The 12,326-nt window shown below is 38.8% G+C and overlaps 1 protein-coding gene across 9 annotated transcripts in view; it reads right to left on the bottom strand.

Annotated features, from left to right (window-relative positions):
• Window positions 1-12,326, bottom strand: part of RUFY2 (RUN and FYVE domain containing 2) — a 38,194-nt gene that overhangs the window by 8,163 nt on the left and 17,705 nt on the right. For 7 of the 9 annotated variants that reach the window (XM_019624858.1, XM_019624831.1, XM_019624821.1 and 4 more), the window contains 5 exons: window positions 10,565-10,732; window positions 9,800-9,897; window positions 7,254-7,373; window positions 496-625; window positions 99-193 (listed from right to left, as the gene is read on the bottom strand). In XM_019624858.1, the coding sequence (XP_019480403.1) occupies window positions 99-193; window positions 496-625; window positions 7,254-7,373; window positions 9,800-9,897; window positions 10,565-10,732 (611 nt within the window). Of the gene's footprint in view, window positions 1-98; window positions 194-495; window positions 626-7,253; window positions 7,374-7,422; window positions 9,037-9,799; window positions 9,898-10,564; window positions 10,733-12,326 lie in introns of those variants that run through there. The other 2 variants (XM_019624869.1, XM_019624877.1) reach the window with 2 other exon arrangements.

The following is a 12,326-nucleotide window of genomic DNA, read 5'->3' on the forward strand; positions in this document are numbered from 1 at the left end:
CTTTTCTGTATGTAAACTTTTCTGCCTATTTGGTTTGGCACCCTCATACCTTTATAAATGTCAATGACTACTTAGTTGAAAGAAAAAAGAGAAATTACTCGCTAAGTTTGTTGCCGAGTTCTTGAAGAGCTTGCTCCTGTTCATGATATATTTTTTTCAACTGCTGATTTTCATCCTGGAGGTTAAGGAATTCCTTCAAAACATAAAAAAACAGAAAATGTAATTTAAAAGAAATAAGAAACTCTACATTGTATACATACCATTAATTAAGAACAGAAATTCTGCAGCTTTTTATAAAAAACAGAACTATATGTCCAAAGCTCTTTCATAGCTGCTCTATCAACTATCAACTATTTTCCATTCATTTAATCTCCTTACTGGTATTTTTAAAGATGACTAGTATATTCTATTTCCTTGGTATAAATGTAAATTATGATTTCTCTTTTTACAGAACTTTCATCAAAATGTAATTTTAAAAGTTTTACCACCATTTACTTTTTTAAGACTAACGATTTGTTGGGTCTCATTTCTAAGATGAGATAAGGCATCTTTCTCCTTTTGAAGATCTTCCTGTAAAGTCTGCCTCCATTCCTTCTCAATCTTCAAATCAGTTTCCAGTTGCACCCTTGAATGACAAACAGTAAACAGATGAGCTCAGAGCTACTTCTCACATGACAGTTGTTTGTACTCTTTAATAAGAGTATCTTTTTGGTTGACTACTTTTGCCTTTATAATTCATTTCTTCAGATATTTTCTTTCATCAGTGTTTTTTGTTCAGCAGCACAGGGTTTTCTGATCTCCAAGTATTAGTTTATGTGCCAACCATAAAAACTCCTTGTTAAACAATAATTTATGTCATTTATTAATTCTGTACACATAAGTGCTGTATAAGTATAGAAAATGCCTGGAAGGGCACATTATACTATTAAAACTGGATATGTCTTGGGAAAGGAAACAAGGAGAGAAATTTTTTAGAACAACAAAAAAATCATTTTGATAATTATTGCTCATACGTAGGTACAACAGGGGAGGCATGTACTAATAATACTACAGTTTCTAATACTTTACACTTTAATTGCAATATATAATAATACTGAGAACATCACATTTTAATATTTTTGTGTGTACACTTTTGTTTCCTCATAAAGTTAGCATGTCCATTTACAGCCACGTTATTTTTCTGTTTTTTTAAAGATTTCATTGGGGAATCGGGGAAGGGGAGCAGACAAGTTGCTGTCCTTTTGTTCTTCAGTCTAGTTGTGGAGGACATCCCTTCACTGGCCCATGTTGGTATTATCATTGAGATCTTCCTGGGTGAGGCAGTCGCTTGCCAGCCATTGGATGGCCGCTCACGGCAGGTCAAGGCAGCTCACGAAATTGCACACCAGCTGCCGGCCAGCCCCACTGCAGCCTATGCCAGTGACAGCTAGTCACAGCAGCCCAGCTCCAGGTGGAGCTGTTGCTCACCGTCTTAGCTGTACAGGGCACAGCATCACTGGCCCTCATGTGGGATCCGAACCAGGGCCCTGCTGCTCAGAGCTGGCATCCCAAGCCAACTCTTAACCAACGCACCACTCAGCCAACCCAAGCTATGTTATTTTTCAATGAAGTAAATTTTAGATTTTATAATTCAGGATGAAGAAAATAAATACCTCAAAACAAAATTTATAAATTGTTGACAAATACTATTTCACTACAAAATTAAAAGGAATGCAGAGGGACACTGAAGTAACCAATGTATAGTGTGCCTTGCTGAGTGGCCTCATCATCCAGAATCAGAAAAAAAAGGAGTGAAAAAGCAAAGGAAATTTTTGTTTTTAAGTTATCATAAATATATTGTCAGAATACATGTTGACCACTAGAAGCAGAAATTATAAAAGAAAATATAACTATATAAAAATTTTAGGGCCGGACGAGTGGCGCGATAGTTAAGAACTGGCTTGGGACGCCAGAGGGCCCCGGTTCGGATCCCACATATGAGGGCCAGTGACACTGCCCTCCACAGCTAAGATGCTGAACAACAGCTCAACCTGGAGCTGGGGTGCCCTGGGTCGCCTGCGACGGCGTAGGCTGCAGCCCCTGTGGCAGTAGGTTGCCATGGGCTACCGTGTGTGGCCAGCAGCCAGCATGAGTGGCCAACAGCCACAGTGAGCGGCCGTCCAGAAGCCAGCGACTGATGTGCCTCGCCCGGGAAGAGCGCAATGATTGGGCCAGTGAAGCAAAGTCCTCCACAACTAGACTTAAGAACAGCAACTTGTCTGTTCCCCTCCCCCCAACTCACCAATAAAAATCTTTAAAAAAAAATAAAACTTTAAGCCCTCTGTCTCTCAGACCCAAGGGCCCCCAGGCCTGAGGCTGTGACTGCCTTGCAGATGGTAACTCAGGATTGAAGCTGCCCCCCCAGTCAGCCCCTCCTCGAGAGGTCACCATTACTGGACTGGAGTCTAGGGTACGCAAGGTTGTGGCAAAACAGAGGCTATAAAGCTACAAATGATCATCATGAACAACTATCGACCCCTGGGACCCCAGCTCCAGACACCTATCATGGGCGGATGGATGGACACTTCCCTCTGCTTCCTCTGATCAACAGCAAGCAGACGAAACCCAAAGAAGCCTCAACAAACATTTACTTTACAGCAGGAAGCAGTAGCCCCAAAGTCCCCAAAGATTTAGGTTCCTAATGCTTGAGGAGGGAAATGATAGGTAAAAATTACAAAATGCAGGAGAAGGAGGAGGGGTGTGAGGGGGTCCATGGTGCCTACAGAAAAAGCTCCTAACTAGCTTTCATTAACTGCCTCCAGTCACGTATCTGTTTTTACAACAGACAATAAGAGGTGGTATGGAACAAGATTAAGGATCTGAATCAACAGACCTCCACCCATCTTAGGAGGTCACACCCTCCCATGGAAGAGCAAGCACCCCTTTCCCAGCCAAATCAGTATATAACTCCCCTACCCCACCTAGCAAACTATAAGTCCTTTGGGACAAGGGCTCTCTCTCTCTGGCCCTTGCTCTCTCCCCCTTTCTCCCCCTTTCCCTCTCTCTTTCTCTCTCTCTCTCCCCTTCTCCCCCACCTTGGCTAGGCCCGTTCTCTTCCCTGAGAATGTATCACAAATAAACCCTGCTTGCATATTAAAAAAAAAAAATTTAAATTTGTAATTGGAAAAAAACCACTATGAACAAAGTTTAAATGTTAACAATAAACTTTAGAAAACATTTTTGCTGTATGTAAAAGACCCAGAGTAAATATGTAAAGAGCTCCTACAAATAAATATTAAAAAGCTGAATACTCCGGGGGGGGGGGGGGGAATAGATATGAACTGGCAATTCACAAAATAAATGCAGGCTATCACTAATAATTAAAGATATGCAAACAAACAATAAAGCAAAATTTTTCAGGCTAAAGGATTCATTTAGGTAACTGTGACAGGATGGTGTAGACCTAAATTAATTCATATGATACAATGTCCATGATGTAGTAAATACAGTAAACAAGACACAAAAGAGCATGTAGCATGATCCTCTTTCTAAAACACGTAAAAAATATCTACATAATACCAAAATAATGTAATACCAAAAATAAATAAAGATATTCATCAAATTGTTAAAAAAAAAAAGTCCCAACTGCCCATTTTTATGGTAATGGTTCCAATTTTTCTGAGCCAGCAGGGATCCTTCCTGATCTCCAAATTGTTAACATTTCATGCTCTACCGAGATGGCACCACCTGAGAGACAAAATTACTTTCAGGTTTTCAGCAGGGACAAACATCTTCTCTCTGCAGCTGTACCATCTTATTGAGTAGGCTGGCCCTATAGGAAAGGGCCAGGCCCCTGTAGGGTTATTTAGGTCATCCTTTGGGCAGGGATCAAATAGCTGCATCACTGCAGAATAAATATCAGATTTATCTTACCTACACGTTTGTCAAATTCTAGAAAACTGATTCAGTATCAGAGAGTACCAGGGTTTCAAGGCTGTATTATAGTAACTGGCAAAGAGTGGCCCGCCTGGTTTTTCTTGTTTTTCATTTGGCAGAGCAGAGGGACTTAAACAACAAAACCCCTGACATCATTAATAAACTTGTTGACTTAAATGCTCCTCGTGATATTTGTTGCCCAGGGAGCCCTGAAAGTGCTGGCTGTACTTTTGTGAAAGTCTTAAAATTAAGAAAAAATGTTTGCTTACAGTGTTTTGTTTTGGGGGTAGGAGTGGGTTTTAGTTTCACAAAGCACACATGATGCAAGTTTTCAACCAAGGTAACATTCCCTGCCCTAAAGCCTTATCTATATACCAATTTCTCAAAATGTTATTTTTGTGGCAGATTTAAAAGGAACTTAGAATTCTGGTTCTAGACAAGATGGAGTACATATATTTCTACCTATCCATCCAATTATGTAGAGTTAAAAACCTTGGACATTATATATAAACAAACATAAGATTCTGAAAGGGAGAAAGAAGAAGGCAGACCAGCTAAAAATCCCAGGACTCAAGGAAGAACACGGTGATGAGCTCTGAGGCTTCTTTTTGCCTCCTATATAGCTAAGACTGTGTGTGTAAGCCCTGGAACCCACATACACCAATGGGAAGAGCCACAAAATAGCCACAAAAAAGACCTGCTCTCTCTTGCCAAAGAGCTAAAAAGAGGCAGCTTAGCATGATAGAAGCCTTTCTGACAATAAGTGCCCTATTCCAGCAAAACACTAGAGGAAAAAACCATAGGCCCTGACCAGTCAGCAAAGACCAAGTGGGGAGCCTAAATTTCCATCCTCACCTGGCAATAATGAGGTGTCCCTCCCGATCCCCACTGTGGTGGTATCAGAGAAGGCCAAATGGGGCATCTGAGCTTCTTCTACCCCTGCCCAGCAATAATGAGGTGTCTCTCCTCATCCACTCCTACGGTAACAGTGGAGGCCACGTGAGAAGCCAGCACTTTGATCCCCATGCATCAGCAACAAGGCATTTCTCACCCTCCCCACAGTGTCAGCCAAGGCCAAGTGAGCAGCCTAGATTTTTACCTCTGCGCTGTGGTAATGAGAGTATCTCTCCTACAGAGTGTCAGGGACCAGTGGAACTATTAAAAAAAGGTCTAACATTCATGTTATCAGAATCCCTGACGAGAGGAGAAAGCAAGTGGAACTGAAAAAAAATACCTGAAAAAATAATAGTCAAAAATTTTCCAAATTTGGCAAAGATAAAATTAAAGACTCAAGAAGCTGACCAAAGCCCAAACAGGATAAATCCAAAGAAAGAATCTTGAGAGTAATTAGAAGAACAATTCCAACGACAATCAGAAACTATAAAGGCCAAAAGAAAGTGGCACAACGCTTTTCAAGCACTGAACAAAAATAACTCTAAACTCAGAACTCCTAAAATATTCTGAAAATATCTTTCAGCAATGAAGGTGAAATCAAGATGTTCTCAGATCAAAGAAAACTAAGAGAATTTGTTGCCAACAGACCTACCCTCAAAGAATGGCTAAAGGAAGTTCTTCAGACACAAAGGAAAGTTGGAACATCAGGAATGATGAGAACAATAAAGAGAGTTTTCTAAATTATGTTTAATGGTTGAAGCACAAACTATAACATTGTCTGATGTGGTTCTCAATGTTATGTAGAGGAAATATTTAAGCAAATTATGTTATAAAGGGGAGACGTAAAAAGATCTAAGAGGAGGGGCCGGTTCAGTGGCTCAGTTGGTTAAGAGCTCGCTCAAGAGTTTGAGCTCTGAGCAACAGCAGTTCGATTCCTGGCCCAAGCTGAGCTGCCGCTGAGCTGCCAACAGGTGGCAGGATGGCTCAGCTAAAAAAAAAAAAAATCTAAGAGGAGGTAATGCTTCTACACTTCATTCAAAGTAGTAAAATGTTGATGCCAATAGATAAAAGTTGCAAATATATAATACAATGTCTAGAGCAACCACTGAAAAAATCTATACAAAGAAATACACCCAATTCCCCAATAAAAATCTTTAAAAAAAAAAAACACTACAGATACATCAAAAAGAATTCTAAGTAATATTTAAGTAACCCATGGAAAGGCAGAAAAAATAAAATGGAGGAATAAAAAAACAAAGAAGAAATAAAACAGCAGACTTAAGCTCTAATATATTGATAATTATACTAAATGGAAATAGGCTAACTACATCATTAAAAGAGATTAGCAGAATGGATAAAAAAACATGAACTATAAGAAACTTACTTCAAATATAATGATAAAGATTAAGCTGAAAATAGAAAAATGCAAACATTAATCTTTTGTTTACTACATGAAAACATTAATAAAAAAGAATGCAGGGCCAGCCGAGTGGCGCGTTACTTAAGAGTTTGCTTAAGAGCACGGGCTCTGAGCAACAGGGCAGCTGGTTCGATTCCCACATGGGCCAGTGACGCTGCACCTGAGCTGAGCTGCCCCTGATCCTCCAACAGGTGGCAGGATGGCTCACCTGATGAGAGCACGTGCTCCTAACAAGATTGCCTGTTTGATGGTGGGCTATGCCCACCAGCAACTAAGACTGAACTCGGCACCTTGAGCTGAGCTGCCGCCTGGATGGCTCAGTGGATACAGCGTGCGCTCTTAACAACAAGGCTGCTGGTTCTACTCCCACATGAGATGGTGGCTATACCCACCCACAACTAAAATTGAACACAACACCTTGAGCTGAGATGCCAAAGGGAAGCCAGATAGCGACTGGTACCCTCCACAACGAAGACTGAAGAACAACAACTTGGCTGGTCCCCCTCCCCAATTCCCCAACACTGTTCTCTTCTCCCAATTCCCCAATTAAAAAAAAAAAGGGGGGATCATAATTAGCTTGCTCTTCTTTCAACTCAATGACATTCTTCCCAGCTGACTATGTACAGATCTATCATATAGAAGTGCTAATAAAAATGTTCTGAGAAAGCATCATGCTCTTTGATAATATAGGTTTCTTGGACTTACAAAGGCCTATTATACTTAGTATCTAGAAACATAATGGCCATCAGATTAATGTTAAACAGCAGAAAGCATAAAACTCTCCTTGACCAAGAAGATAAGACAGTTGAAAGTGCTCTGCAAGTAACAAAGGGAGTAAAAACATAAGTTTTATCATTAGTATGCTTTCTAAGTTTTTTATCTTTTAAGGAGAACTTCACAATCTACACAATCTATCTGGCATCATTAAATAAATGAAAATGTAGGTATTCAACCATGTGAACAAAAAGGGGGTGGTGGGAATTATGTTAATACAAGTATTTGTTTCCAAGAGAGAAATACTCACAGTTGTTTCTCCTTTTGGGAGATTTGTTTCTGCAGACTGTCGGATTTACTCTGACATTCTTGTAGATATTTCTTGTCCTCATCTTCAGCTTCCATTTGCGCCTTCTCTGCTTGCTGCAATCTGGTGTAATTCAAATCAACTTTGGGTAAAACTGAGGCTAGAACTAGGGTGTAAAAGGGTGAAGAAGACAAATAAAAGAAAAATGGGGAAATAGAAACATTTCTAAATGAAAACAAAGTTTGGGGGAAAACTCACAAACTCAAACGTGAAAGAGCCACACAATGTCTAGAAGTTGTTTCGTGATTTTTTTTTCAATATAACATATAATATGCCCAGAATACTATCTTCAAATTTATTTTATTTCTTGTTCATAATTAACAATGCAAAGCAATACAGCCTTTACCACTTTTGTAGAGCGTAATGAATCAACTTCCAAAGTATAATAGGTATGTTACTGTCTTTGTACAAAACCATGAAAAGCATAGTACTTATGTCTACACTCGGTGAAGAAGCCGCACTGTTGTATTTTATGTTAGGATATGTATGCCAGGAATCAAGTGTGCTAACAAGGCCAAGAGCAAAAAACTGCAATTACTTCAAATCACAGCCAAGTCCTTCCTAAAGGATCATTATGCATTTATTAATTATGCCAAAGCTCTATGTGTACATGTGTGTGTTTTAAGATTTAACAGAATTTAGTACTAGTTAGCAACATTCTCTAGAGATCATTTTTGTTCCTCATCACTGAATTTTAAAAAGTAGCTAAAAATGTGATTTTCATTTTTTCTGTTTTTATTTGTAAGTCATTGCTTCTGCCTGTGCTTGGCTCCACTCCATGCCTCCTATGGCCATCTAGGATTTCTTAAGATTTAACTTCAATATTTTTATAAGAAAACATCTCCCAAGTATTCAAGGGACATTAATTTCTTACAGGGAATCATAAGAGAAATTTCTATTCAACTAACCAAAAAAATTGCCTCTTCTTTTCTTCCTTAAAACCATACCAATGGGGCAACCCCCACATATTTCAGAAGTATAAATGCCAATTCCAAGGAAAAGGGAGTAACACTGAAGTTATCTCTAAATCTAAATTTAAATTATTAACATGGGGGGATGGGTGGCCCAAGTTTTTCTCTAATGGTACAAAAACTAAAAGTCAAAGTGAGGTAGGCCTTGAAGTTGTGCTATCATAGAAGAGGGCTAAGGGGAACCAGAAACTTGAGGTGCTGAAGCACAAGATGATGGCCAATCTGGGTTATGAACTATTTTAAAACATATTTAAAAATCAGTAAAAGAGCCATTAGGCAAAGAGTGGACTTATGATGGGAAATAATATGTGCCAACACATTGTCAAACCAAAGGTTAACTTATTTTTAAACAATTTTTATATTTTCCATCAAAAAGTAGCTAAAAAGATAAAGCTGCATTTGAAAATCCTGACCTCCAAAGGTCAATACTCAAATCAGCCCTTGTGCACAAGGTTTGAGGGATGTGTTTTTGGAAATCCAAGTGCACCCACTCTGCTTTATGGCAGTGTATTACCACAGCAGCTGATCAAGAAGTGTACAGGGTTCCTAATACCCTTTTAGAATACTTAATAGCATAAATTCTTTTCTATTTAATATATTATAAAATTGTTGATTCTCTTTTAGTCTGTTTAAATACAAGTGGTTTTCAGAAAGATATATCTTTGACCAGCTTGTACTGGTCCTGAGTGTCACTGCTGGCACATTTCACCAATGACATTGCAATTGTCCTAGTTTGAGTTAACAAATCATTGTCACTTCATAATGGAATGGACAGAAATCAAAGACAGAAAAAGATAATAAAGATGTCCAAAATGTAAAAATGGGGATAAAGAAACAAAAAAGAAAAAAGAAGAAAGAGGATGTCAATAAAAGAATATTCATGTCAATAAAGCATTAATAGTTATGTTTTTCATAAGTAGATTCAAAGAAAGCAATGATAAGACATATGTTGACACCAACATGACAGGTCAATGGAAGTACATTACATTTTCCAACAATAAACGTGAAAAATGCCGATATAAAACAATTCAATTTTAAACAAAATTATTTCTTGGGTTGGGTTGAGGGTCCTAGCTTGAAGAAACACAACTAAACTGCCAACTCAGAAAGCTTGATTTCAGGTAAAGAGATGGTGAATGACAAAGGATATGACAATCAATATGCATGGAAATCAATAAGGGATAATTCAACCATGGATTTTGTTCGTTTTTTATTTTTTCGAGATTTTTGTTTGTGTATTTGTTTTATGTAACGTAACAGATTGAACCACATGAAAATTGCTGATATTAGGCCTTTTTAAAAAATCTACAAAATGGCAAGTTCAAATGAATCAGCCTAATATAAAGCAACTTGATTCCATGCAACAACCAAAACAAAAAGGCAAAATTCTGCTGGGCTTAAAAAACCATGTCCTAATCTAAATTTTCCTAATGATTTTTGTGGCAGATGTTAAGAGTTAAATAAAGAAAAGGAGGGGAAAGGAAGGAAAAAAAGAAACTACGACTGAAAATGCTGTACCTTTGTTCCAGCTGCCTCATGGCTACAGTAATTTTATTTGTTTTTTCTTCTAATCGGGCAATTATTTCATTTTTTTCTTTCAAACCATCTTCAGAACCCTATTTAGAAAAACACAGTGGTTTTGATTTTTAAACCTGAATATTTATAAGTTTTGTATACCATTTTGCTATGGGATTGTTACTTTGAAATGAGCAGAGTTAATTTATAGATTAAAATACTCCTACAATATAAAGCAGTAGTACTACTAGTCTTCATTTAAAGTAAAATAAAGGAAAAAAAACCACTCAGCCTTTAATGTTTTTGGAAGACAAACAAACTCTTGTAAAATATACTATTTTTCAAATTAAATTATAAAGGGCTTTTGGCAACATATCTAGTTAAGAAAAATGTCACTTTATTAGAAAATTTGTAATTATTATAGTAAAGCATTTCAATCAAATTAAATCTTTCTCAGGACTACACTATATAAAGAAGTTCAAAAAAAGGCCTTGCATATTTAGATTCAGTTTTACTAAAAGATTTACTTTTCATACTGTTAACCTTTCAGCATTAAGGAACAAATTCAGATAGGTGATTATTTGTTCTATGATACCTTTTTCATTGCTACATTTCTAAAGCTTCTATTTAGAAAACAAGTCACTGCTTTTTATTACCAACATGGCACTGTTAAAATAGGCTCATATCTTAAAAACCAAATCCTTTATACAAATATTCATTTTTCAATTTATATACAAGAAATTCCAAGAATTAAAAAATGTTCCTTACCTGCAACTTTTGATACATCTCTATGTTAATTGCTTTAACTTCCTCTAGCTGTTGTCGAAGGCCTATCAGAGTATCTTGTTTCTCATGGATATCCTTCTCCAACAACTTCATTGCAAGTTCAATTTCATGTTTCATACTAACTTGTACTGCTAGCTCGTTCTCCACATCCTGCAATTTCAACATATCCTCAATTCACATGTCACTTCAGGATGTCAAAATCAGGTACTCAACAATTAATGAGATAGATCAAGAAAGAGTTTCTAGAGCTGGCCGAGTGGCTCAGTTGGTTAAGAGTTGGCCTGGGAGCGCAAGCTCTGAGCAGCAGGGCTGCCGGTTAAATTCCCACATGGGCCAGTGACACTGCACCCTCTACGGCTAAGATTGTGAAAAACAGCTCGACCTGGAGCTGGGCTGCCGTGAGTGGCCAGCAACAGAGTGGGCTGCAGCCCCTGCAGGAGTGGGCTGCCGTGAGCTACCATGAGTGGCCGGCAGCTAGCATGAGCAGCCAGCAGCCGCCGAGAGCTGCCATGAGCCGCCGTGAGCGGCTGTCCAGAAGCCAGCAACCGAATGCCTCAGCCAGGAAGAGAGCAATGATAATACCAACATGGGCCAGTGAAGTGACGTCCTCCACAACTAGACTGAAGAACAAAAGGACAGCAACTTGTCTGTTCCCCTTCCCGAAATATCCAACACTTCCCTTATTCCCCAATAAAATCTTAAAAAAAAAAAGTTTCTATTCAATATGTGGACTACTCCTTTTGAGTTATCAGCTCCAGCAAAGGGAATCAACCAAGCCTATAACAACATTCTAAATATTTTCAAATGCATATTTTGCTAAAATGAAAGCATTTTCTAGATTCTGTTAATTATCACTATTCTACTGGCTAAAGATTGAAGTTTTTTTTTAATGATTTTATTGGGGAATTGGGGGAGGGGAACAGCATTGGGGAAATGGGGAAGGGGAACACACAAGTTGCTGTCCTTTTGTTCTCCAGTCTAATTGTGCAGGACGTCGCTTCACTGGCCCATATTGGTATTATCATTGCACTCTTTGGGTGAGGCAGATCAGTCCCCGGCCACTGGACGGCCACTCAAGGCGGCTCTTGGCAGCTCACGCCGGCTGCCGGCCGCTCACAGTAGCTTACGGGAGCCCACTGCAGCTCCACTGCAGCCTACGCCGTCGCTGGGGACTCATGGCAGCCCAGCTACAGGTCAAGCTATTGTTCACCATCTTAGCTGTAGAGGACATGGAGTCACTGGCCCTCATGTGGGGTCTGAACCGGGACCCTGCTGCTCAGAGCTGGTGTCCCAAGCCAGCTCTTAACCAACGCGCCACTCAGCTGGCCAAAGATTGAAGTATTTTTATGTCTCATAAACTCAGTATAATTTTCCTTAAACAAAAAAAAAATGAAGCGGTCCATGTAAGTGAAAGCCAAAGATAACTCAAAAATCCTATTTCACAGTTTTAATTTCTTCTCGTAAAGAATTTTACATCAAAAGGAAAAGAAGTTTCCTAATATTAAAGACAAATAGAAAAGGGATGAAAAAGGTGGCAATACTCTTCTTGAGCTGGGTGGCAGTTACACAGGTATTTACATTATAATCCATTAAGCTTTACGTTTGTATTTTTCTGTAGGTATTATATTTCACAAATTAAAAGGGTAAAAAAAAAAAGCTCATAGGGCCAGCTGAGTAGCACATTGGTTAAGAGCTGGCTTGGGACTCCAGAAGGCCCCAGTTCGGACCCCACATATGAGGGCCA

The sequence above is a fragment of the Hipposideros armiger genome, unplaced genomic scaffold (assembly GCF_001890085.2).
Source record: "Hipposideros armiger isolate ML-2016 unplaced genomic scaffold, ASM189008v1 scaffold_15, whole genome shotgun sequence".
Taxonomy (NCBI): Eukaryota; Metazoa; Chordata; class Mammalia; order Chiroptera; family Hipposideridae; genus Hipposideros; species Hipposideros armiger.